This window comes from Sciurus vulgaris, assembly GCF_902686455.1.
Source record: "Sciurus vulgaris genome assembly, chromosome: 8".
NCBI lineage: Eukaryota > Metazoa > Chordata > Mammalia > Rodentia > Sciuridae > Sciurus > Sciurus vulgaris.
In genome coordinates this window covers 117738150-117765954 of record NC_136468.1, presented here as the reverse complement: position 1 = coordinate 117765954, position 27805 = coordinate 117738150, and the positions used below count along the sequence as shown (strand labels likewise).

The window sequence follows — 27805 nt, the reverse complement described above, 5'->3', positions numbered from 1 at the left end:
TGCACAAAGCCAACAGGGCTATGAGATCTTTTATGCAGTTCAACATAGAGGTCAATACCAAAGTAAAGTAACTGAAGTTACAGTTTGGGTGCCTCCATCTCCCACCCTCGTGTTCTGATCCAGTGGCTGCAAAAGACAAAAGGGGTGAATAGGGTGCTTGGTCATGGAGAAAGTTGCTGTGGTTTCCCCCCACAGATGGGAAAAGAAAAAGGTTTCATTTCTTCACAATCTGAATGACATCCTCGTCCTCCAATGTATGGTCTTTACCCACTTTCTGTGGATTGTGTTTCACAGAGAGACCCCAGACCAGAGCACTGTTTGGAAGGGAAAAAAACAATGGTCAGTATAAATAATAACTTAGTTTCTGCCCATTCATCTGCTTGCTAACCTTCTCAGATTTAGCATCCTAACTCTTAAAAGTCACAGATCTAACTCGCAGATCATACTCAAAACTAGAGGTGGTTTTATAATCTCGAACAGTGTGGTATACTGAAGATTTCACATACAAGGTGGCAAAAGACTTTTGGAAATTTTGTGGTTCTCCTATCCAGAGCCAGTTTGAATGTCAGAGACAAGAGCTGGGGATGTGGCATATTTTTCTAGAATGTTTAAGTCATGGGAGCAGGGGGAATCACAAATGAAAAGACTAGCTCCAAGTTAAAAGATTTTTAAAATCCAAAGCATGCACTGCTGTAGAAAAATAATAAATTCAGACTAGAAACTGCTTGCCATAGACACAATGTTATAGATTATTAGAGCACTTACTGGATCTAATGAATATCAGTGGGTACTAAAAGAAATTACAAGTCTCACTCCTCAGCCTAAGAAAATATTTCCTATCAAGAAATTGTTATGTCCTCCTGCTTTCCTAGAATATATATACAAGTATTTGGTATCCATGAGTCTCCAATATTAAGAAGAGCTTGCTAGGGGCTGGGGAGATGGCTCAGTTGGTAGAGTGCTTGCGTGCAAGCACAAGGTCCTGCCTGGGTTTGATCCCCAGGACTGCAAAAATAAAAATAAAAAAACAGAATAGCTTGCTGGGCACAGTGGTACACAACTGTAATCCCTGTGACTTGGGAGGCTAAAGCAGGAGAATTTCAGGTTCAAAGATAGCTTCATCAACTTAGCAAGGCCCTAAGGAACTTAGCGAGACGGTCTCTAAATAAAATATAAAAACGGACTGGGGCTGCGGCTCAGTGGTTGAGCAACCCAGTACCCGCCCCCCCAAAAAATACCTTATACCTTATGCTAGTGATGGAAATTAAAAAACTGCAACCTATCTCACAGGAACTACAACAGATAAAAATATAAAAAGAAACATTGGTATTATTTTCTCATTGTACCAAAACCTTTTAAAAATCTATATTCCAAAAAGAAACCAAATATTTAGATACTACTTTAAAAACAGATAAACAATATAGCCAAGGGAATGAGAAGTTATGCTCCATTTGTGTTCAATGTGTCAAAATGCATTCTACTGTCATATATAACCAATTAGAACAAATTTTTAAAAATTAATTAAAACAAAAACAAAAACACATAAACTAGCTGGGCATGGTGGTGTATGCCTGTAATCCCAGCAACTCAAGAGGCTGAGACAGGAGGATTACAAATTCAAGGCCAGCCTCAGCAACTTGGACCCTAAGCAATTTAGTGAGACCCTGTCTCAAAAAGGGCTGGGGATGTGGCTCAGCACTCCTGGGTTCAATCTCCAGTACCAAAAAAGAAATACATGAGAAGTCATAGCTAAAACTCTCAGAATGCCAATAAATAAATGTAACATTAAAATCATATCGGGGAAACACCACACTAATAAATGTTGCAGACAAACTACAGATAAATGCTATATTCAGCAGGACAAAAGGGGAAGAAAAAAGAATTTGCATAGTCTCAAAAAATCTACCACAGGAGCTGGAGTTGTGACTCAGTGATAGAGCGCTTGCCTAGCATTCATGAGGCACTGGGTTTGATTCTCAGCACCACATATAAATAAATTAAAAATAAAAGTCCAGTGACAACTAAAATATATATATAAATATATATGAATATATATATTTTTAAAAGTATCTACTTCAAAATACTTACCAAATATACAAATAAAAATACCTTCTCTTCAGTGGAGATAAACCAGCCTATACCAACTTAAACAAGTGACCAAGACAATATCATCTTTGGTAAAATATATCAACATCATGAATCCCATGGCATGTACTCAGGAGAACATAAAATCATTTTTGTGGTATTCATACCAAAAATGCATAATCTCATTTCAATCATGAGAAAAAAATCAGACAACCCAAAGTGATGGACATTTGACAAAATAACCAGCAAACATTCTTCAAAAGTGTCAAGGTCAAAGACAATAAATTAAGTCTGAGAAAATATTACTGGAAGACTAGAACACTTGAGAACTAAGGAAAAATAACAAGTAGATGCCATGCAGGTTCCTGGAACATAAAAAGGACAATTTGCATAAAAAAAGTAAAATTCAAATTAAGGTCTTTTTAATTAAGGTAGGTTTGTTAATAACATTTTACCAATGTTAATTACCTCTTCTTTTCTTGGGGAGAGAGTGGGGACAGTACCAGGGATAGAACTCAGGGGCACTCAACCACTTAGCCACATCCCCAGCCCTATTTTTTATTTTATTTAGAGACAGGATCTCAATGAGTTCCTAAGCACCTCGCTGTTGCTGAGGCTGGCTTTGAACTGGATATTCTCCTGTCTCAGCCTCCAGAGCCGCTGGAGGTACCCATATAGTTCTTGATCATTGTACTATGTTAATGTAACTGTTAGCATTAGGAAAAGTGAAAGACAAAAGGAAACTTTGTACTATTTTTGTAACTTTTCTGACAAGTCTAAAATGAGACAGGATGATTTTGAGTTCAAAGCCAGCCTCAGCAACTTAGTGAGACCCTAAGCAACTCAGCCAGATCTTGTCTCTAAATAAAATATAAGAAGGGAGGAAGGGGGGAAGGTAAGAATGGACTGTGTAGAGGGAAATGAGGGGTGAGGAGGAGGGGGCAGGTAGGAAGGAAAGATAATAGAATGAGAAAAACATCATTACCCTATGTACATGTATGATCACACAAACAGTGTGACTCTATGTACAACCAGAGAAATGAAAGTTGTACCCCATTTGTGTACAATGAATCAAAAAATAGTAAGAAAATTTTTAAAAAATATATATAAGAAGGGCTGGGGATATGGCTCAGTGGTTAAATGCCCCTGGTTCAATCCCCAATTCAAAAAGAAAAAATTTTAAATAAGTTCAGACATTATAAAACATTATAGTAGGCACAATGACACATACCTGTAATCCAGTAACTGGGGAGGAAGAGGAAAGAGGATCACAAACTCAGGGCAAGCCTGGGCAACTTAGATTCTTTCTCAAAAAAGGGCTTGAGATATAGCTCAGTGGTAGAGCACCCCTGAGTGCAATTCTCCAATACCACAAAAACATAATAGTCTATACCAACAGGAAAAAGTGTAAGAAAGAGATCAGGGGGCTTTTACTTATGCCTAAAGTTTAGAGAGGGCTTCAGTAACTAGTGCTGACCAGTATGATCCTGATAGGAAAAATTAATATTTGTGTTTGCCAAAAGGAAGATAAATTAATGAAGGCAAGTCAGGGCCCTTTGTACTATCAAGTCCTCCTAAAGAGGCTTCTGGAACTCTTCTAGGTCTAACTAGGTCTGATTTTAAGAAAACACTATTAGAGTTCTATCTAACCAAGCACATTGGAGCCTCCCTGCTACCTGACTGCTTTAATGCTCTCCTGAGAGTTACTATTAGTGAAATCAGCTGCTCGCAAGGAAAAGGCACCACAACCATGATACTTACTATTTAAATTCTTTTATAAGATTTTTGTGAATCTTCATGCAGAAATCCTCCACAGTGGTCCTGGAGTAAGGCAACACCACTGGAGACGTGTAATCTGGTAACTGGCCTTTGGGTTTGGTGTAACTAGAATAAAGAAGGCACAAAGGTGTGTCACCTTCTTAAATGATTCATGTGTTGAATGCAAACCAACCTTCCATCATCCCTAACGGTAATCACCAACCTGAGGAAGAGTATACCCTCAACGGGAATCAATTTAGTTCTACCACCAGAAAAAAGCATTTTGTTACCAAGCCTGAGGATATCACTTCAGGACAGCCTGGTTTCATTCCTACAGCAATATTACCCCATCCACAACAACTTACATTCTCACTAGTTTCAAATAGTCCCAGATCTTTTCTAACAGGTCATCGAAATTCCAGCGGTGATGGGCAGAGATGGGTACACAGTGAGGCACTTTATAGATGATATCCAATTCCTCAATGGAGATCTGATCAATCTTATTTAATACATAAATACAGGGGATATAAACCCTGTAGAAGGAGAAGACAAACAAGTTATTAGTCTGGAGCTGTGGACCCAATTGTCAACCTGAACGCCACAAGCCAAATCAGAGACTCTTAAAAGATCCTAAGTAGCTACCAAAAAAAAAAAAAGTCCCTCTAAAAAAAGTAAAAACCCAAAGACTCAATTATAAGTTGAGAAGTAACAAAACTCAAGCCCAGGCACGAAGCTAGTTGGTGTATTATGAATGTAAGTATAATTCCTTTTTTTTTTTGGAGGGGGTACTGAGAATTGAACCCGAGTTTAAGCTTTAAGTTTTATGTTCATTTTGAAACAGGTTCTTGCTAAGTTGCTTAGAGTCTCATTAACCTGCTGAGACTGGACTCAAACTTATGATCCACCTGCCTCAGCCTCCCAAGTTGCTGGAATTTCAGGTATGTGCCACCATGCCTGGCTCAAGAACGTAAGTATAAAAAGAATATAATTTCTTTTTTTCTTGGTACTAGGGACTGAACCCAGAGGCACTTAGCCACAGAGCCACATTCCCAGCTGTGTGTGTGTGTGTGTGTGTGTGTGTGTGTGTGAGAGAGAGAGAGAGAGAGAGAGAGAGAGAGAGAGAAGGAAAGGGGGGGAAAGGACAAGGTCTAAGTTGCTTAGGGCCTTGCTAAATTGCTGAGGTCGGCATCAAACTTGTGATACTCATGCCTTACTTCCAAAGTCACCAGGATTAAAGGTGTGCACCACTATGACTAGCAAGAATATAATTTCTGAAAATATATTTCATGAGAATTTTTAAAGACTTAAAAAAATTTAAGCACAATGATGTCTAGCAATGTTATATTCTTAGTGTACAATTAATGTGGCAGCTAAGATTACTAATAGTTAGGCAAGCCATTATTTCTCAGGCTTCTGCAACCTCATAAAATGCCTAAATAGTTTTTGTTTTCAAATGAGAACCAAATAAATTCATCAAACAGAAATGCAACTTAAAAACATTACATTTAGGGGCTGGGGATATAGCTCAGTTGGTAGAGTGCCTGCCTCACAAGCACAAGGCCCTGGGTTCAATCCCCAGCACAGCAAAAAAAAAATTACATTTAAATACTAGGAATAACTTTTAACAGTAAACTTTAGATAGGTGGGATCTCAAAGAAAGAAAGAAAGAACTACGAGCATGACCAGTCATGACTCTCTCTTCAGTTAGATGAATAAAAGCTACAGCTTGTAAGTGTATAACAAATCAACTTGGAAATAATAATAATAATAATAAATTTAAATGTCACCAGATTCAAAGAGTTATACAATGTGCCCACAAATAATTTATGGCTAGACTTCTTGACCAAAGAGAAACAGTTCGACTATCAAATACAAAAGGATTGTCATGGGACTTGATTTTCAAGAAGTTTGCACACTTCTTCCAAGGAAAATCAGATAATAAAATCAGAGAGCTCGATCCTGGCATGTCATTCATGTTTTCTTCTCTGAGGCAAGGGTTATCTTACACTCTGACTTTGGGTGTGCATACCTTTGCTGTGCTTAAATAAATCTTTCTTTATGACTTTCTTCCAACAGGTTCTGGAATTCTTTTCAGCAGAGAAAGTTAAGAATCAACCCAGGGACAAGTGGAGGCCCCAGTTTCCTCTGTGGAAGGACCTCCTCAGAACCCTGTCCAGTGACAGTTTAAATTACTAAAGTGTTAATGGGGTAAAGTGTTAATGGGGTTGTGGCTCAGTGGTAGAGCACTTGCCTAGCATGCATGGGGCACTGGGTTGGATTCTCATCACCACACAAATAAAATGAAGGTCTACTGACAACTAAAAAATATTAAAAATAATATTTCAAGGAACAAAATTTTAGGTATACACTCTTGGTTGGAGAGAGAAGGCTGGCCTTCTCAACTTCTATAGGACAACCCATATAATTTCTCACATGGATTAATTCTGGGAGAGCAGAATGACCTACTGTCTTTAACCACCACTTGACAGAGTTTACAGCACAGCCTAATCCATTGCAAAAAAACAAAATGGGCTGTGTGAGGCACTGGGTTCAATCCTTAACACCACATTAAAAATAAACAGTACAATAAAGGCATGTTGTCCATCTACAACTACTAAAAAATAAAATAAAATAAAAAATAAATAAATAAATGGGGAATTTTTTTTTTCTTTTTCTTTTCTTTTTTTTTTTTTTTTTTTGGTACCAGGGTACTTACCTACTGAGCCACATCCCTAGCCCTAAAATTGGGAATTTGACCATCATATGCAAACTGTAGAGCAAGGAAGAATGTTACAAATTAAAACCCATCCCTCATTTTACAGCTAAAGAAATAAAACCCACCATCATTTAACATAGTAGCACAACTAGGGGATATAGTGGTTGAGTGCTTGCCAAACATGCACAAGGTCCTGGGTTCAAACAAAAGGAAAGAGAAAGCCAGGCACAGTGGCTCATGCCTGTAATCCCAGCAACTCAGGAGGCTGAGGTACAAGGATCACAAGTTCAAAGCCAGCTTCAGCAACATAGTGAGGCCCTGTCTCAAAATAAAAATTTTTAAAAAGGTTGGGGATGTGGCTCAGTTGTTAAATGCCCCTAGGTTCAATCCCCATTATCAAAAAAATAAAATAAAATAAAATAGAGAGAGAAATAATTAAGGTTAAAAGATAGTAGCACACTTGGCATAGTTCTATAGACTGAAGCAGGGGATCACAAATTCAAAATCAATCCCAACTGCACACTCATTCAGTACCTGTTTCCTTCCACCACATCAATGAGGTCATCAGCTGTGGCATCACTACGCAAAGTCACGTCGGCATTATGAATTTTGTATTCAGCCAGAATGCTCTTCACAGTTTCAGCATCCAGCTCACTCTGAGGGCACTGAATTAACATAGCAAACAATGACTATTGTGGGTAGAGGACCAATAACACCTATTCACGTGCCTAAATTATTCCAACTAAGGAAAAGACTCATTACTGAAGACATTACCCTAGATGAGAGTAACTAACCTTGGTTAGGAAATAATTAAAAACTAAAAATCTGCCGGGTGTGGTGGATCACACCTGTAATCCCAGTAGCTCAGGAGGTTGAGGCAGGAGGATAACGAGTTCAAAGCCAGCCTCAGCAACAGTGAAGCACTAGGCAACTCAGTAAGACCCTGTCTCTAAATAAATACAAAATAAGGGTGGGGATGTGGCTAAGTGCCCCCAAGTTCAATCCCTAGTACCAAAAAAAAAAAAAGACTAAAAACCTAAAAAAATCTTCCCAAACGCAAGGAAGGTGCTAATGGGTCAAACTATTTATTCCACACTTGTCCCCTACTAGTTATACGTAGCGGTTCTATCCTCAGTATCTCAGAATGTGACCATTTAGAGAGAGGGACTTTTTTATGACAGCCACAGCAAACAAATACAGAAAGAAATGAGAATGCTCAAATTCAAACATTATTTTAGGATAGGGGGAATATATTTGGGGCATGACAGCTGAAACCTATTGTCAATCACCTGAATGCTAGAACTTCAAATTTAATACAAAGGCTGTGAAAAGCAGAATTTAACAGATCACTCCTCCTAACTGAAGTACATTCTTTACTTGGCTTTAAAGATTCTAAACTTCCAGATTTTGTTTTTCCTCATGGTCTGAGAAATCTTATTTCTTGTTGGACCTCCCCACCTCACCACCACCACCCCACCAGTACTGGTGATTGAACCCAGGGTCATGAGCTTGCTAGGCAAGCACTCTATCACTGAACCTCTTTCCTTTCCCTTTTTTTTTTTTCCTTTTTTTTTTTTTAATATTTTTAATTGTAGATGGACACAATATATTTATTTTTATGTGGTGCTGAAAATCGAACCCACTGCCTCACACATGTGAGGGAAATGCTTCACCAGTGAGACCCAGCCGCAGCCGCTGAACCTCTTTTCTATCTACATTCACTTCCTTAATCATCTCAGCTAGGCTCCTGGCTTTATATGATAACCACCAAATTTATATCTCCTGCCAAAATTATTCATATGCCTTCTTGAAAGAAGCACTTAGATGTCTAATTGGCATCTCAAACCCAAATCCTGATTTCCAAACCTATTCTACCCAAAATCCTACCTTTTTACTTTTATTTTTATATATTTATATATTTATTTATTTTAGTTGTCAATGGACCTTTATTTTAGTTATTTACAGGCAGCACTGAGAATTGAACCCAGTGTCTCACACACGCAAGGCAAGTGCTCTACCACTGCGCTACAACCCCAGCCCAAGTCCTACCAGTTAGTAATGAGTTCATTTGTCTAGCTCAGAACAAAACACTCTTTAGTCATCTCTCTCACAACTTGTAATCAAACCCAGCTATAACTTCTACTGTCTACTTTTCAAAATCTTTCCATTATCAACCACTTCTCATCTCCTCTACTATTACAACATTGGTCTGAGAAGTCATAATTTCTTGTACTAAATTATTGCAATGACTTCTTACATGATTCCTCTGCTTTGGTTTTAACTCAATTCAGTGTATTCTCATAACAACTGCCATTATAATTCCATTAAACCTACGTCAAATCACAGGTAATTCACCTCCTGCAAAGTAAAAGTATATATAGCCCTATGCTACGACTGACTTCATCTCTAACTACTTCCCTACTTGCTCACTCTGCTGTTGTTCAGTCATAACAAAGACATACTCTATCTCAGGGCCTCACATTTAGCTGTTTCTACTACATGAAACCCTCTTCCCCAAGACACACTTGGGTTCACACTGTCATGTTATCACAGTAAAGATAGTAAACTTAAAAATCCAACCCTCACACCAACATCATCACCTTTCCCTACTTTACTTTTATTCCTAGATTTATCATTGTCTACTCTATTTTACTTACTAATTGTGTTTGCTACTTTACCAAAGAGAAGGAGTTTTTGTCTACTTTGTTCTCACTTCTGCTTCCATAGTCACTACCCAGAGCTGAAAATGATGCTTGGTCCCTGGTAACTGCTCTGTAAGTTCATATTAAATGAATGAAAACACAGGATATTGGTAGCCACCTACTTCATGCAAACATAAGATTGGTCCACACTCCTATACTACCCCAAACAGAAAACCCAAAAGAGGAAATGAAGTTGCACAGGTAAGTCTGATAATGACTCATCTCCTAACCTGGAAGTCTTTCTTGTCAGTCATTATTATAAAATATTGTGTTATTTCAATTAGTACAGGAAAAAGAAAATTTCAAAATGTCAACATCTGTGCACCTCAATCCAATCCCCACTCCACTCTCTTCCTCACTTACTGTAGCTGTGAGATTAATGCCTCCTTTATCTTTCTTCTTAAAGCCAATGTTGGGAGGTTTACTATTCAAGCGAATACCAAAGCCTTCCAATTCATTTTCAATTATCTTCTTATGTCCTAAGGGCTTCAGGACATCCAGAACAATCAGGATCAAATTGCATGTTCGGGCCACTGAAGATTTTAAAAAAAGAAAAAAATTATACCCAAATAAAGTTCAATAAAACCTTAACTAACTCAAATACTCAAATACAGTTGTGTTTTTTGGGTCTACACGTAAAAGGAGATGAAGGATTTTTTTTTTTTTTTTTTTTTTTTTGGTACATACATAAACACACATTAAGTTCTTAAAGTTACCAAAGGTATGTACCAGATGTCAATTTGCAGTGTATACCTTGAAGTCATTACTTATTTACCCAAAAGTTGACAAATGTTCTACATATACTTAGTAGAACAACAGTAAAAATGAAGACACAAACAAAAACCTAGCTGGGCCGGGTGGCCCATGCCTGTAATCCCAGGGGTTTGGGAGGCTGAGGTAGGACAATCCCAAGTTCAAAGCCAGCCACAGTAACAGCAAGGCACTAAACAACTCAATGAGGCCCTGTCTAAATAAAAATACAAAATAGGGCTAGGGATGTGGCTCAGTGGTCCAGTGCCCAAGTTCAATCCCCAGTACCAAAACAAACCAACCAACCAACAAACAATAACCTAAACTCGAAAAGAGCTCAGAAAGATTGAAAACACATAAAACTCGAAAAGAACAAGATTATCTGAGCAGGATATATTGGCACATTCCTGTAATCCCAGCTACTTGGGAAGCTGTGGCAGGAGAATCCCAAGTTCAAACCAGCCTCAGCAACTTAGCAAGACCCTATCTTGGGTGGGAGGGGCCAGGGGAAGGCTGGGGATGTATCTCAGTAGTAGAGTACTCAGGTTCAATCCTCGGTACTACAAGAAAAAAAAATCTGATTAGCATACTTTCAGTCAACTTTATTGAAGTACAACTTGCAGAAGATAAACTGTACCCATGTTAAGAATAAGGTTTGATGATGAATGTATATAGCTATGTAATCACTGTGGAAATCAAGATATCACCTCCAAAAGTTCCTCTATGCCCCTTTTTAATCAATCTTCCCCCTCAATTACTTCCCAACTACTGATCTTCTGTTACCACAGATAGTTGGTATTTTCAGAATTTAATACAAATGGAATCATATAAAATGGTACTCTTCTGTGCTGGCATCTTTTACTCTAGCATGGTTTTTATATTCAACTGTATTGTACATGCATCAATAATACATTTCTGCTTAAAAACTGAGCAGTACTCCATTTTATAGATACACTATATAATGTGTTTATCTACCCATTATTCACCTGTTTAGGAACATCTAGGTTGTTTCCAGTTTGGATTTTTAGGGTTTGTTTTGTTTTGTTTTGGGGGGGAGCAGTACCAGGGATTGAACTTGGGCACTCAACCACTAAGTCACACCCCCAGCCCTATTTGGTAATTTTTTTTATTTAGAGACAGGGTCTCACTGAGTAGCTTAGTGCCTCGCTTTTGCTGATGCTGGCTTTGAACTTGGGATTCTCCTGCCTCAGCCTCCCAAGCCACTGGGATTACAGGCATGTGCCACCATGCCCAGCTCTTTTGCCCACTTTTAAAATTAAGCTGTCTTGTTATTGAACAAGTTTTTTAACATTTTGGAAATGAGTGCTTTGTCAGATATACTGCTGCTAATATCTTCTCTGTGTCCGTGGTTTGCTTCTTCATGTTAACTGTGGCTTTTAAAGAACAAGGGCTTTTTTTGTTTTGTTTTGGCAGTTTTGGGGATTGAACCCAGGGCCTGGTGCTTGCGAGGCAAGCACCCTACCAACTGAGCTATATCTCCAGTCCTCAACAAGTTTTTAATTCTGATAATATATATAATTTATCAGTTGTTTCATTCATGGCCTATGGTTACAATTATAAAGACCCATCTATGAAATTTTTGCACACCTCAAGGTAGCAAAGATTTGCTATCTGGTTGGCATTTAATCATATGCTATATAAAAACAGTTCATAAAAGACTCTGGTAAGTTTTTTGTTTTTTCTCTTTCCTTTTTTTCTTTTTTTTTTCTTTCTGCTATTAGGGATTGAACCTAGGGGTACTTTAACACTGAGCTGTATCCCCAGTCCTCATTATTTTTTATTTTGAGACAGGGCAATACTAAGTTGCTAAAGGTCTCACTAAAATCCCAAAGATGGACTAGAACTTGTGATCCTTCTGTCTCAGCCTCCTGAGTCACTGAAATTATAGGTATGTGCCACAGCACCCAACTATGATAGTTTTTATAGGTTTTAACATTGATGTTTTTTCCTGATAAAAAGTACCATAACCATTCAAATATAAAAGAAAAATCATAATAATTAAGAATGCCTAAATTGTCATCCAAAAACTAATTCTGAGAATGAGAAAAGGGCACTACCTTAGAAAACAGGCATAAATTAGAATTTTTAGCCAGGTATAGCTGGAGGCTGAGGCAGGAAGATCCCAAGATCGAGATAGCCTTGGCAACTTAGCAAGGCACTGTCTCAAAATAAAAATGATAAACAGCCAGGGATCAGTGGTTAAGCACCCCTGAGTTCAATCCCTGGCACACACACACACAAAAAAAAGGCCAACAGTGGGCATGCAGACAATGGTACAGCACTTGTCTGGCATGAGCAAGGTGCTAGGTTCAATCCCAAGTACCAACAAAAAAAGAAAGAATATTAAAAATTTCTACTAAAGAAAAATCACCTTGAACAAAAACAACTAATGAACAAACTATCTGCTATGTCCAAAAGCTGACAAGGAATTAATACCTAGAGCTTCTGTGATGATAAAATCAATTCTGTATCTGTGCTATCCAATATAGTCGTAACCATTTACATGTGGCTACTGAGAACATTAAACATGGCTTATCTAACTGAGGACAGGAATTTCAATTTTTTCTGTAATTACTGGGGGTTGAACCCAGGAGTATTCTACCACTGAGCTATATCCCCAGTCCTTTTTATTTTCTACTTTGTGATAGGATATCACTAAGTTCAAGAGGCTGGCCTCCAACTTTGTGAGCCTCCTGCCCAAGTCCCGTTCTAGTTGCAATTGTAGGTATGTACCACCATGCCTGGCAAATTTAATTTTTTTTTTTTTTTGGTGGGGGCGGGTACCAGGGATTGAACCCAGGGGCACTTAGCCACTGAGTCACATCCCCAGCCCCTTTTTATATTGTATTTAGAGATAGGATCTCACTGAGTTGCTTCAGGGCCTCACTAAGTTGCTGAAGCTGGCTGGATTAACCCATGGTCCTCCTGCCTTAGCCCTTCAAGGCACTGGCCTGCCTTAGCACCCCCAGGCCTGGCTTTATTTAATTTTAATTAATTTGAATTTTAGTCAATGGCTACTGCTACCAAATTATGCAACATACAGAATTTTAAAGAAATTCCTAAAAAATAATAAAGGACAACAATCCTAATAGAAATATGGACAAAGGATATGGAAATTTCTAGAAAACTACAATCTAATAAATACATAATGGATGCAATAAATTCATTAGTGATGAGAAACATGAAATATGTATACTACACCTATTGTAGTAGCTAAATTTATAAAGATGGCCTCAAACTTTATGAGCTGATAAAGATAAGGATTCATAAAGAAGAACAGGAATCTTCACATGTACTGCTGATTGTGGTGCAGACAGAAAAGGCCATCCTGGAGTACATTCCAACACCATTACATGAACTTAACATCTGATGTATCCTAGCAAATATGCTCATGGGTTAATTACGTCAAAGAAATCTTCACAAAGTTCTTCCTCAAGGAAACAAATATAAAGCTGATATAAAGCATTAGCAGTGGAAGTCCTCACCAACTAGATGACCAAATTGACAAAAATGGACAGGTAAAATGTGATGGATGCACACCACAGAGTATTAGAAAGACAGAAGCAACAAATTATAAATTAGTAGGGGAGAAAAAAGCAGTTGAGATACAATATATTTTGTTAGAATAGCTACATAAAATAAACCTTAAACACATTAGCATGTTTTTCTGTGGGGGAGAGAAAATGGATTGTAAATGTAAAATAAGCAAAACAAGTGCACTTTATACAGTGCACTTAAAAAATTTGTCATGAGCTGAGTATAATTAACACAATATTTTGCACTTAAGAAGAAAAAAAGAGGGCTGAGGTTGTAGCTCAGTGGTACAGTGTTGCCTTGCACATGTGAGGCACTGGGTTTGATCCTTAGTACCACATAAAATTTAATGTATTGTGTGCATCTACAACTAAAAAAAATTTAAAAAGAAAAGTGGCTTAATTCCGGTTTTATTTGACTAAAAGGAAATACATAAGCGGAACCAAAGTAATCCTTGATCTAAAAGGTTAAATGTGTCTTTTACTAGGAGGGAAAAGACTAGAGGAAGAGCAAGTTGGGGATGAGGGATAAAGAATTCAATTTCACACATTAAGTTGGAGACAATTAATGAAAATTTAAGTGGAAATAGAATGCAGTTGGTCTAAGGTCAATAAAATGATAAAATGCAGCTATACATTTCACAATCATTAGAAAAATCCATTTAAGGTATAGGAACTAGAAGAGATTGCCCTGAGTGAACACAGAGAAGAAAATAAACAATCCACATTTTAAAATCTCAAAGATGGGGCAAATGAAGCAAAGGAGACCAGAAAGGAACAGGTATTCTACTGACCAAATGACACAAATGTTTTCAAAGGGAGTAATGAACTGCCAAGTTTTCAAGGAAGATGTGGGCAATAAATTGGCCATTAGGTTTAACCTGAGGGAAGTAATAGGTGTCCTTTATAAAAGCAGGTAAGAGTTTAAGAGAATCTACAAGAAGCCTCAGGTAGAAAGATCCTAAGTTCAAGGATAGCCTGGACACACTTAGCAAGACCCTGTTGCAAAATGGGCTAAGGCAGGAAACCTGAATTCTACTTCTTAATCTGTGACACTGAACCAGAGTATTTCTTCTGTCCTTAGTTTTTCACACACAAGAGACAGACAGAGAGAGAGAAAAAGACAGAGAGAGAGAGAGAGAAAATACAAGAGGTCCCAAGGTCTCTTCAAGTTTTTTGGTTGGTTGTTATTTTCTTTTTACATGGAGAGGGCAGGTGCCAGCAACTGAACCCAGAGGCACTTAACAACTGAGCAACATCCCCAGCCCTTTTTTTTATTTTTGATTTTGAGACAGGGTCTCTCTAAGTTGCTTAGGGTCACATAAATTGCTGAGGTTGGCTTTCAACTTGCAATCCTCCTGCCCTAGCCTCCTGAGTTGCTGGGATTATAGGCATGTGTCACCACACCCAGCCTAAATAATTTATTTCTTTGCAGGGCTGGGGATTGAACCCAGGGCCTTGCATATGCTAGGCAATGTGTTCTATCACTGAGCTACATACATTCCACTCCATTGAGAAATTAGGTGAAACCATGCCCTTCACCCTGGTATAATATGTAATACTTAGATATTCCAATAATTCCAAGCTAAAAGAACAGGACCAGATAAGGGATATTTTAGGATGGTAGCCCTGAACCACTCACCTGCAATAACCTGACGGCCTCTACCTTTCCCGTCCTTGGCACCTTCAATGATACCCGGGAGATCCAGAAGCTGCAACAATAATCACAGGAGGAAGGAGAGGAAAGAAATGCTTGGTTACAAAATTGAAAAGATCAGTGGGAGGGGGCAACTGCAAAAGGTATTATGTGAGTGCACGGATAGTTGAGATACTTTCAGACATCATTTTTCTATGTCTTGTGCATTTGTTTTGCTGTGTTCATAGTGTATATAATGGACAAATAAATCCTAATCTTGCAACATCTCATTTCTAAATGTTAAACAAGTTGCCAGTGTATGACAAAATAGTAAAAACAGCAACCTGTAAACACTATATTGAAACTCATAGGAAATCATGTCCTCTTTAAATGGCTTCTGGATATCAATTTGTTCAATCATCTTTAAGCATTACATAGGCCTATACCACATACCTACTGAACTGAACATAGAAAGAAGGAAGTGAAAGCGAGGTGCAAGGCCAAAATGGTCATATTAGAATGTGTCCTGGGCTGGGGAGATAGCTCAGTTGGTAGAGTACTTGCCACGCAAGCACAAGGCCCTGGGTTCAATCTCTAGTACCGCCAAAAAAAAAAAAAAAAAAAATGTGTCCTTATTTAGCAGAATCAGACTAGGTTGAGCCATGGGACACAGAGGCCTGGCTTCTAGGAACTGCAAGGAAGTATGTGGAGCTGCATGAGAGTGGTTCCCTGTCTCCTTCTGGAATTCTCCCCTTAACAGAATGGCTTCCCTAACTTCACCATATCCTGTCCATCACAGAAGAAGCTCCTCCCGGTCCTTCCCCGTTTACATGTATGTTATAAATAAAGGAGAGCTGGGCGACTCCATGTTGTTATAAGAGGCCAGAGATGGTATGGCCAGACCCATCACACCCCCTCTCATATAAAAAGAGTATTGCCTCTTGTGTGTTCATTGAGTAGATGTTTTATGGGTAATAGAAAAACCGCCAACATCCTCTTCCAGCAGTTAACCCTTTTAGGAGAAAAGGACATGGGACGTGGCAGAGAGGACCCCCCACGTTAGAAGATATACCCATTGTTACATATATATAACTTTATTTATCAGTGCTATGTGCACAGTGGATAACTTCTCATATGAAATGTCTCATCCTTTTATATATTTAGAAGAGCTTCATAGATTAAAAAGTAAAATAAAGGGCTGGGGTTGTAGCTCAGTGGTAGAGCACCTGCCCAGTACGTGTGAGGCACTGGGTTTGATCCTCAGCATCATGTTAAAATAAATAAATAAAAAGTAGACTAAAAAGAACTTTTGGTAAACAGCTTTTAAAAAAAAACTGAAGAAGATATACAGGCAATTAATATATGAAAAAGTGTTCAACATCTCTAGTAATTACAGAAATGCAAATTAAAACAACTCTAAGATTTCATCTTACTCCAATTAGAATGGCTATTATCAAGAACACAATAATAGATGCTGGCACAGATATGGGGAAAAAGACACACTTTTACATTGCTGGTGGAGTTGCAAATTGGTGCAGCCACTCTGGAAAGCAGTGTGGAGATTCCTCAGAAAACTTGGAATAAATCCACCTTCTGACCCAGTTATCCCACTCCTCGGTTTATGCCCAAAGGATTTAAAATTAGTATGCCACATCATAGCTTAATTCACAATAGCTAGATTATGGAACCAACCTAGATGCCCTTCAACAAATGAATGGATAAATAAACAACTGTGGTATATATATGTGTGTGTGTGTGTGTGTGTGTGTGTGTGTGTGTGTGTGTGTGTGTGTGTGTATGTACACATATATAAATAGTATATATATAAAAATTATATATATATACACACACAATGGAATATTATTCAGTCATAAAGAAAAATAATATTATGGCATTTGCAGATAAATGGATGGAATTGGAGAATATCATGCTAAGTGAAATAAGCCAATCCCAAAAAACCAAAGGCTGAACGTTTTCCCTGATAAGTGGATGATGATATATAATGGGAGTGGGGGGTGGGAGTGAGAGAAGAATGGAGGAACTTTAGATTACGTAGAGGTAAATGAGAGGGAGCAAAGGGCGGGGTATGAAAAATGATGGAATGACACAGACATCATTACCCTATGTACATGTATGATTACACGAATGGTATGAATCTACATGGTGCACAACCATAGAAACGAAAAGATGTACCCCATTTGTATAAAATGAATCAAAATGCAGTCTGTAAAAAATTTTAAAAATTAAAAAAAAAAAAAAAAAGATTGAGCACTGGCTCATGTGCTGCTAGCCAGAAGAGTCTGTCACCTGAGCAGTCTCGTCGGACTGCTTGAGAAAGGATCACCATGCCTTTGGCTAGAGATTTGCTACATCCTTCCTTGGAAGAGGAAAAGAAAAAACATAAAAAGAAACAGCTAGTTCAAAGTCCAAATTCTTATTTTATGGATGTAAAATGTCCAGGTTGCTACAAGATTACCACGGTTTTCAGCCATGCCCAGACAGTGGTTCTTTGTATATGCTGTTCAACAGTATTGTGCCAGCCTACAGGAGGAAAGGCCAGACTCACAGAAGGTTGTTCATTTAGAAGAAAGCAACACTAATGATCTATACAACTTCCAGAATTTGTGTTTTCTCACAAAAGCCTTGTAAGTTCAGTAATTCTAGTTACTCTACCAAGATAATGTAATTACATTTGATTTTGTAAGGTATACAACAATGATCTCCTATTTTGGTGTTTTTCAACGAAGTTTTAATTTTGGACAACCCTCCTTTTTTCTAAAAAAAAAAGGTGATGAGGTGATGAGAAACACCGTTTGGAATCAAACCACCTCTGAACAATAAACTATATGTACTTGTTCAGTGTGTTGAAAGAAGTGGGAGGGAAAGAGTTGCAAAAGGTGTTGCTTTTTGTCAGTGTGCTAGAAATTTTCAGCTTACCCATTACCTTGTATGTTACATGCATTTCATTTAATTTTGCTGTCCTGTGCATATGGTGATACTCAATAAAAAAGGTCTGACTTTATGTTTCTAAATATTAAAGGGGTTGCCAACATAAAGACAAAACTAAGAGTTAGTAGCTAACGCATTTTGTACACTTTGTTAAATTTCACTGAGTTGTTGGGACTACAGGCATGTACCACCGCATCCAGTCAATCTAAAAAAAAAAAAAGTGTCTTTTTTTTTTTTTTTTTTTTTTTAATACTAGGGATTGAACCCAGAGGTACTTAATCACTGAGTCACATCCCCAGTCACTAAGTTGCTTAGGGATTCACTAAGTTGCTGAAGATGGCTTTGAACTTGGGATCCTCCTGCCTCAGCCTGCTGGGATTACAAGCATACATTACCATGCCCAGACTGTCTTAAAATTTTAATGATAAAGTACCCCTGGATTTAATCCCAAGTATCAGGTAAAAAATTTTTAAATAAAACTTTTAATTTTTTAAAGGGTTGGGTATAACTCAGTGGTAGAGTGTCCCTGGGTTTAATTTCCAGTACCAGAAAAAAATAAAAATTAAAAACAAATAGTTCTAGGGCTGGGATGTAGCTCAGTTGTAGAGTGCTTGCCTAGAACAGACAGACCCTTGGTTCAATCCCCAACACTGCAAAAAAAGTAATAATAATTAAATAAATAAATAAATAAATAAATGGTTCTAATTCTCTATACTTCCTCCACCAACTACTAGTAACAACTCCCAGGCCAAAAAAAAAGTGTTTAAAAAAAAAAAAAGAAAAGAAAAGAAAAAACATTTCAGGGCAGAAATCTTTTTTTTTTTTTTTTCCTTTTTTTTTTTTTTGTGGTGCTGAGGACTGAACCCATGGCCTTCTGCATGCAAGGCAAGTACTCTACCAACTGAGCTATATTTCTAGCCTCATCAGGGCAGACATCTTGAGCCAGTTAAGCACACCTATTAGTATGCTTATACCACTTGGTTTCTGGAGTCAGAAAGTGAGGAAAAACAAAGGCAAGGAAAACAAAGGTGAGGAGACTGGCAAAAAAGCAAGCACCACGCAAATCAGGAAAATAATGTCTCTTAAAATGTCTGAAAAAGGAAAAGACTGAAGTGGATGAAGGTTTTATGGAAAAACTAATTCAGAAAGAGAAGTCAAGCCAAGTAAGATGGTACATACCTATAATCCCAGGGACTTGGGGGCTGAGGCAGAAGGATTGCAAATTCAAGGCCAATCTCAGCAAATTAGAGAGGCCCTAAGCAACTCAGTGAGAACCTGTCTCAATTTTAAAATATTTTAAATGGAAATAAAATAAATAAATAAAAATAAAAAGGGGCCAAGATGGTGGTAAGACACCCCAGATTCAATCCCCATTAAATCAGTGGTAAAGAACCCTAGGTTTGGAGCTGGAGCTGTATTCAGTGGTAGAGTGCTCGCCTCAAACATGTGAGGCACTGGGTTCAATCTTCAGCACCACACAAAAATAAATACAGGTATTTAAAAAAAAAAAAAAAAAAAAAGAACCCCAGGTTCAATCCCAATCCTCCCTGCCAAAAAAGAGAGGAGTTAGGCAAGTTTCAATGTAATTCTGAGAATCCCTGAGATGTTTCAATGGAATCGCATGAAAGTAAGAAGTTATTCTTTGAGCTGTCAAATTTGTGACATCTACGTAACTCTGAAACCAACCAGCTAGAATCAAATCATGGTCCAGATATGCCTATGTTTATTAATTCTTGCTATATAGAGACACGGAATCCCAAAGGGATATGTCCCAATACAGTCTCTGTATGGACACCTAACCAGCAATAAAAAAGTCACTGAAAATACCACCAGAACACAGGTCTCTTCCTACTTTCTATTTAAGATTCTGTAACAAAAGCAGGAATGCACCTCACAATTCACTGTGTAGTTCAACAAAGAGAAAAATAAATGCCACACTAATGGTTCCCAAACTATGTGCCTGGTGAGTCTGGAGTGCCACAGTGAGCTAATAGGTACCACTAGATATTTTAAATTTCTAAGAGAAATACAGCAATTCTTAATTTGCATCAGGCACCAAGTGAACTACTAGATACAGCAGCTCACAATTTCAACTTTAGCTCCTATATTACATTGTTTTCAATTACATCTGATTCAAATCTTCAAAAAGTTGGAATTTTAGATTTGCTATGATAAAAAAAATAAGGACCAGGGCTGGAATGTGGTTCAGTAATACAGCACTCACCTAACATGCATAAGACAGACCCTGGATTTTATCCCCAGCACTGCAAAAAAAAAAAAAAAAAAAAAAAAGTACCATACAAAAATCAACGTGGAAGCTAGGAGTGGCAGTACACACCTATAATCCCAGAGACTTGGGAGGCTGAGGCAGAAGAATCACAAGTTCGAAGCCAGCCTCAAGAACTAAGCAAAGATGGCTAGTGATATAGCTCAGTAGGTTAAACTGCTTGCCTTCCAAGCACAAGGCCCTGGGTTCAATCCCCAGTACCTCAAAAAAGAAAGAAAAGAAAAGGAAAAGCAAGACCCTGTCTTAAAATAAAAAATAAATGCTGGCGGTGTGGCTCACTGCTAAAGGGCCTCTGGGTGCAATCCGCAGGACCAAAAAAAAAAAAAAGAATAAGACACAAAACGGTATTATGAAATAACTGCTAACTGCTGACAGCCATGACAGCCATATATAATGGTACACAAAAGTAATCCAAGCAACTCAGAAGCCTGAAGCAGGCAGATTTCAAGTCTGAGCCCTGACAACTCTGCAAGACCCCATTCTCAAAAAAAATAAAAAGGACCAGCACCATGGCACATGCCTATAATCTCAGTGGCTCATGAGGCTAAGGTAGGAGGATCCTAAGTTCGAAGCCCATCTCAGCAACTCAGAAAGGCCCTAGGTAACTTAGCAAGACCCTGTTTCAAACTAAAAAATAAAAAGGACTGAGAATGTGACTCAGTGATTCAACACCCCAGGCTCAGTCCCTGATACCAAAAAATGAGGTCTAAATCAGTGGTAAAGTACCCCCAGATTTAATTCCTAGTAGAGAAAAATAAGACAAAAAGATGGAGAGAGAGAGAGAGAGCAACAGACAGGCAGATGGGACAGCCAAGTGGACAGGCAGGCAGGCAAGCTGACACACTTGGGGTACAATGGACCAAGAGTTTGGGAATTCTTTAACACAGATTCAAATGTCATACAATTTAGAATGCAACTTTTCTTTTCATACTAGAAATCAAAGTCCCATTGTTTTTTATTTTAAGAGAGGGTCTCACTAAGTTGCTAATGTTAGTCTCAAAATTGTGACTGCCTCAACCTCCCAAGTAGCTGGGATACAATCATATGCCACCATGCCTAGTCAGAAGGCAAACATTCTTCAGTATGTGGTCAATAAGAATGTTTCACTATATTTTATATACACCTTCTTTCATATCTAAGGGAATACCTTATTTAAGAGCACTAAAACCATCATCTAAGAAAAATATCTTACCTACCATGCATGAGGTACACCACACACACACACACACACACACACAAAAATGAACTCACAGATCTACCTCATTAGGCCTCATAAGAATAATTCCTTCTAAAAGGGGTCTGATCACATTACTTATTAAAATTTTCTGACTGTTCTTAGCTACATATGGTTTTATAATTCAATTTCCTTCAAGACCTTTCATAATTCACTCCCAACCTACCTTTGCAGATTTATCCTCCACCACTCCTGCTCTAAATTGAGTCTCGTGTCACAGTAAGAGGTTCACCAATACTGCCTGGCACTTTTCCTTCTGTTTGGTGAAATTCTTTTTTGTTTTATTTTGTTTTGATACTGGGGATTGAACCCAGAGGTGCTTTACCATTGGGTTACATCCCTATCCCTTTATATTTTTTTTATTTTGAGTTAGGGTCTCACTAAATTCCTGAGGTTGGCCTCAAACTTGCAATCCTCCTGCTTCAGTCTCCCAAGTCACTGATAACAGAAGCATTATTACTGAGATCTGCAGTGAAATTCTATTTTAACTTCAATTCACACCTCCAATGTCACTTTCAACATGAAGACTTTGTTTCACCAGATCATTTTTTCCCATTCTCAGGTGAAAATCTAGTACCTTCTTGCTATGTGTTTTCACAGGCATTATTCATTGTTATTACCATATTTATATACTGTTCTATCCTCCCTGCAACACAGTAAGGGCCCAGTAGATCAAAGATCAGACCTGGCATATGTTGAGCTCCGAATAAAGCACTTCTCAAATTCACCACCAGGAGTGGTGGTGCATGCCTATAATCCCAGCTGAAGCAGGAGGATCACACAAGTTCAAAACCAACATCAGCAACTTAGTGAGGAACTAAGCAACTTTGTAAGACCCTGTCTCAAAATAAAAACTAAAAAGGGTTGGGAACTTAGCTCAGTGGTACAGTGACCCTAGGTTCAATCCCTGGTACTGATTAAAAAAAAAAAAAAAAAAAAAGGATTTCTTTTCTTCCTTGGTCTGTAGGCCCAACTCACCTGTATTTTGGCACCTTTGTATCTGATGACACCAGGCACAGTAGTCAGAGTAGTGAACTCATAGGCTGCCACTTCAGAATATACCCCAGCCAGGTTACTCAGTAGTGTTGACTTCCCCACAGATGGAAAACCCACAAAGCCAATCCGAGCATCGCCAGTCTTGGCCACATCAAAACCTACAACAAAAATCAACAACAAAAAGAGTTATCTCTGAATATTAAGATTCAAATAGAGGCTGGGGATGTGGTTCAGTGGTAGAGCACTTGCCTAGTATGCACACATAACACTCTGGGTTACACCCCATCACAGGGACAGGGACACACACACACACACACACACACACACACACACACACACACACACACTCCTTTCGCATTTCTGCTGCCAATACCTCTAGTGCCTATTTCTTAGACTTTTTATAGTTTACCTCTAAAGTAGAACTCAAGCACAGAAAATTCCCTCATAGCAAGTCTTAACATTCAATGAAGTGTTTGATATAAAAACTACTTCTCTTATCACTTAAACTGTCATATGGCTGGGTGCAATGGTGTATGCTGTAATCCCAGTGACTTAGGAAGATGAGGTGATAGTAACTTCAAGGCCAGCCTCAGCAACTTAGCAAGGCCCTATGCCCTTGGGATCCTGTCTCAAAATTTAAAATAAAAAGGACTAGGGATGTAGCACAGTGTTAAAAGCAACCCTGAGGGTTGGAGTTGTAGCTCAGTAATAGAGCACTTGCCTTAAAAGTGAGAGGCACTAGGTTTGATCCTCAGCACAACATAAAAATAAAGGTATTGTGTCCATCTACAAATAAAAAATTAAAAAAAAAAAAAAAAAAAAAAAAAAAACAACCCTGGGTTTAATCTCCAATATAAATAAATAAGTATATATATATTTTGTGTGTGTGTGTGCGCGTGTGTGTATATATATATATATATATACACACACACACAATTTTTTTTTAATGTTTTAATGGTCTATATATTACACAATACCTGATATAAAAAATACGGGATTTCACACACCCTGCGTCTTACACACCCTGGGAATGGTGTAACTTGACTGGCTTTTTATTTATTTATTTTTTTTTTCCAAAGTATTTTTAGTTGTAGATGGACACAATACTTTTTTTTTTTTTTGGTACAGGGGATTGAACTCAAGGACACTCAACCACTGAGCCACATCCCAAACCCTGTTTTGTATTTTATTTAGAGACAGGGTCTCACTGAGTTGCTTAGCACCTCACTGTTGCTGAGGCTGGTTTTGCACTCGAGATCCTCCTGCTTCAGCCTCCTGAGCTACTGGAATTACACAAGCATGCACCAATGCATCCAACAATTTTTACTTATTTTTATGTGGTGCTCAAGATCAAATCCAGTGCCTCACACATGCTAGCCAAGCGCTCTACCACTGAGCTACAACCACAGTCCCTGTATTTTCTTTTATTACAATGGTTGCACACAAGTTCAGAGCCTAATCTGTGGCCCTTCTATTATGGGTGTGCAGATTTATGGCATTCCTTTGGGTCCTAATGTTACCTCTCCTGGCTTTAATCTCTTATTCCTATCTTCATTTTCCTTTTACATCAATTTCCTTACTTACATTAATTCTGTTGATGGCATAATTTACAGATTTATATAAATCAATGTAAATATTTTGGATCAGGGAAAGATATAATAAAATCATATGTCACTTAGACAATATTCATTTGCCTCTGAAACCAGCAGAGTAAAACAAAGTAAACACAATTCAAGAATTGAGGATTAGGGAACTGGAGATAGTTCAGTTGGCAGAGTGCTTGCCTTTCATGCACAAGGCCCTGGGTTCAATCCCCAGCACCACAAAATAAAAAAAAAAAAAGACTTCAGGATTAGGGACAGGAGGTGTAGCTCAATGGTAAAGTGCTTGCCCAGCACACACCAGGCCCTAAGTTTGATCCTCAACGCCCCAACCGCAGCAACAAATTTTAGGATTAGAAAAACAAATAGAAAATTTAAGTTGTGATAGAAAAATTCATTTTTTGTTTACAATAAAAAAAGAAATTTTCATTTTTTGATAGAAACATTTATTACATTCAAACCATGTGTATTGTTTTGATAAGAAACTATATTTAAAAAATTGAAGAAAAACACAAACCTTCTCCTGGCCCACCACCACCACCACCTTTTGGAGTAATGAGTTCCCTACGAAGCTTAGCAAGGCGCGCCTTGAGCAGCCCTAGGTGGTGTGCTGTTGCCTTGTTCTTTTGAGTCCGAGCCATCTATAAAGGAAAAATCACAGCCATAAATCAAAAGGAGCTCCCACAGTGGAAGATACCTAGAATGCTCCCCCAGCACTGAAACAATCTTTTGCTTTGTTTTCTACTTACTAATGTCAGTCTAGCCATTTTAATTACTTAAAAAGAGTAAAATCCTATTCTCTCCATCATCCAGCTCAATTCCCTTTCTACAGAATAAACAAAATGAGGTCCAAAGAGGAGACAAGATCAAGGTCACTCCAATTAGTATCCACAAACTAAAACCTATCTGATTCTTTTTCTACTGCTTGTACCTGGTATGTCCCACATGAAACAGCATGACCACTTTCCTCACTTTTTTAAAAAGCTCTGAGCGCCTCCATCAATAAAGGCACAAAATAACCAGGAAAAATAAACTACCACCAAACAGATGTCAATTTACTTTCAGATCCTACTGCCGGAAGCAATGTATTGAAATAGGGAATCATTGCGGGAGAGAATTGCAGAGCAAATAATGAGGGAAGATCCTGAAATATATGACTGGGTCAAGGCCGAAGTATGAGAGAGGACTCAGTTTTGCTCAGAGAAAACAAATTCAACTGAAAAAAAAAACAATGTCAGAGCAGGAGGTGAACACTGGGAAGAGATACGGACCAAGGGCTTAAGGTGCCAAACGTGGGCCCGGCAGACTGGAGTCGGGGAACCGTGGCCCGATCCTAACGCTGCTAAAGAGGAGAACAGCGAAGAGCAACATGGGAGAAAAGATGCTCGTAAAGAGAACGAAGACCCAGCTGCATCCATTACCTCGGCTTCGATTTCCGCGATCTTTGCCAAGGTGCTGCTCATGGTGGCGAGTCTCGGGGAGCGACGCAATCGCCTCCTCACAGTCACCTCTTACACGCCAACCGGCGAACGATCCACCACCACAAAAGCGCCACCGCAGTGCGCATACGCGGTACTTCGTAATTGTCGCGAGAGTTCCGGTACCGCCTCACAGGAAGACGTAGAGCGTAGAGCGGTCTTTTCCCCCTCAGCCGACCCCTCCCCGTCCCGCGAGCCAATGCGGTGTCATAGAGCCCGCGGGAGTGGGGGCCAGAGAGGCCACCCCCGTCCTGGCCTCCCTGTGCGCGCCGAGGGTCGCGCGCAGCTCTGCCCGGCCCCGCCCCGCCTGACCTGCGACCTGCGAATGGCTCTGCGCCGGGCTTGTAGTGAGTCTGACGGTCCAAAAGCCCCTAGAGGCTGGAAGGGGGTTAAAAGGCGCACCTTCCGTCCCCATCACTGTTCCTCACGCTCACGTACCTGTTCTGGGTCCCTCTTTTTAATCGCTAGGGAGACCCTTAGTTCTCTGAGTTGGCTTAGAGACCGATCTGCAGCCTATCTCACCATCTTAGAAAAAGAAAATGCCATCACTCAGAACTATTTTTGAATCATGTTTTGTTTACCTGGAACCCCGAGTAGAGTGTGTGTGTGGCCCATAGTGGTATACAATTAGTGCACAATTGAATGAATAATTCCCAGAGAACCGGTATTTGCAACAGCTTGTAATACTAAAAAGAAAGTATGTTAACACCGGTTAGTAAGGAAGTATAGTACCACTGTCTTGTGAAATAACGAGTAGAATCATTGAAACGTAAATCTCTGGTCTGACTGAAAGAATGCCCAAGACATGTTAAATGGACGACAGGAACAACTACAGAACTGCATCTATGTAATGATATTATGTTTTTTTTAGAAGTGTATTTACAGAGGCATAAGTGTACGAAAGTGCATCAGGTTTTTGTTTGTAGTGTTAGGGTCTGACATGCTGGGCAAGTTTCTACTCCTAAGCTACACAGCCAATCCTGAAAGTACATTGTTAAAAGGTCTAAATAAAGGGACATATTCCGAAGTTGGGCATGCACCTGTACTTCCAGCCACTTGGGAGGCTGAGATAGAAGGATAGTTTGAACCCAGAAGCCTTGGCAATACAGCAAGAAACTATCTCAAAAACAACAAAAAGATAGGTCCCAAGCTTTTAACAGTAGAATGAGCTAGAAGGAAAGGGAAGAAAACTTTCACTTTATTCTACGTTTTCTCTATTTGAATTTTTTACAAGATGAATGCATCCACACACTATTTGTGTAATAATAAAATTTAAAATTTAAAAAAATACCTCTTCTAGGGAGGGGAGCAAGAATGGAGGAAAGAAGGACTGTATAGAGGGAAAAGAGGGGTGGGAGGGGAGGGGGAAAGGGAAAAAAATAACAATGAATCAAACAACATTACCCTATGTAAATATATGATTACACAAATGGTATGCCTTTACTCCATGTACAAACAAACAACATGTATCCCATTTGTTTACAATTAAAAAAAAAAACACTCTTCCGCAAGTGACTTGTCAAGAGGCAGCCAGCACACCCAGGAGCTGTGTGCTGTGTTTGAAAGCTGCTTATTTCTGCATCATTGAGTTCTTGTTGATAGATTGATTAATCCATCGGGAGTGGACAGGCCAGGCTTAAATCATACAGCTAGTCTCCACCCAGCCCTAGGAGGAAAGTTTATTTATTTAAATTTGTAAATAAGAAGTATTCCAACTTGCCAAAGACAGAAAAGGGAGTTTTATTGGGCATAAGGGAAGGGAAAGGGAAAGGAAAGCTTTTACAGAAGGTCCCCAAAGGGCCCAGGAGTTTCCTTTTTTTCTTTAACCTCAGCCTTTTCATAAATAAATTAAGGGGTAATGAGGTAATTAGATCCTGCACCATTAGTAATGGAGGAGGGAAGAAGAGGAAAGTCCAGCTGGAATGGGGCACGATCAAAGATCAGTCTTAAAAGACAGATAAAATCAAATTAGCAGACCTTCCCTAACTTGGAGTGCTTAAGGAATTAATTGCCTGAAGATATCAAGGCATCACTGCTCTGGAGGTAGGTTCTCCTTAGC

At 38.8% G+C, this 27805-nt stretch overlaps 2 protein-coding genes across 2 annotated transcripts; one reads left to right on the top strand and one right to left on the bottom strand.

Annotated features, from left to right (window-relative positions):
* DRG1 (developmentally regulated GTP binding protein 1) lies at positions 1-25996 on the bottom strand. Its single transcript, XM_079149730.1, has 9 exons — positions 25690-25996; positions 24786-24909; positions 22650-22825; positions 15208-15277; positions 9625-9794; positions 7094-7224; positions 4209-4376; positions 3847-3969; positions 1-314 (listed from the first exon to the last, which is right to left on the bottom strand). The coding sequence occupies exons 1-9, from the start codon at positions 25729-25731 to the stop codon at positions 215-217; spliced, it is 1104 nt and encodes a 367-aa protein (XP_079005856.1). The 5' UTR covers positions 25732-25996; the 3' UTR covers positions 1-214.
* Positions 17538-17993, top strand: LOC306667279 (small ribosomal subunit protein eS27-like). The gene has a single exon (XM_079149763.1). The coding sequence runs from the start codon at positions 17547-17549 to the stop codon at positions 17799-17801; it is 255 nt and encodes an 84-aa protein (XP_079005889.1). The 5' UTR covers positions 17538-17546; the 3' UTR covers positions 17802-17993.
* Positions 25997-27805: the final 1809 nt, after the last annotated feature.

Excerpts from the sequence above, each read along its gene's own strand:
- LOC306667279 (XM_079149763.1), top strand. The coding sequence starts at position 17,547 with ATGCCTTTGGCTAGAGATTTGCTACATCCTTCCTTGGAAGAGGAAAAG.
- DRG1 (XM_079149730.1), bottom strand. The coding sequence starts at position 25,731 with ATGAGCAGCACCTTGGCAAAGATCGCGGAAATCGAAGCCGAG. Across the intron at positions 24,910-25,689 it reads TCGCGGAAATCGAAGCCGAG|ATGGCTCGGACTCAAAAGAA; the intron begins GTAATGGATGCA and ends TTTCCTTTATAG. Across the intron at positions 315-3,846 it reads CTTATAAAAGAATTTAAATA|TGCTCTGGTCTGGGGTCTCT; the intron begins GTAAGTATCATG and ends CCTTCCAAACAG.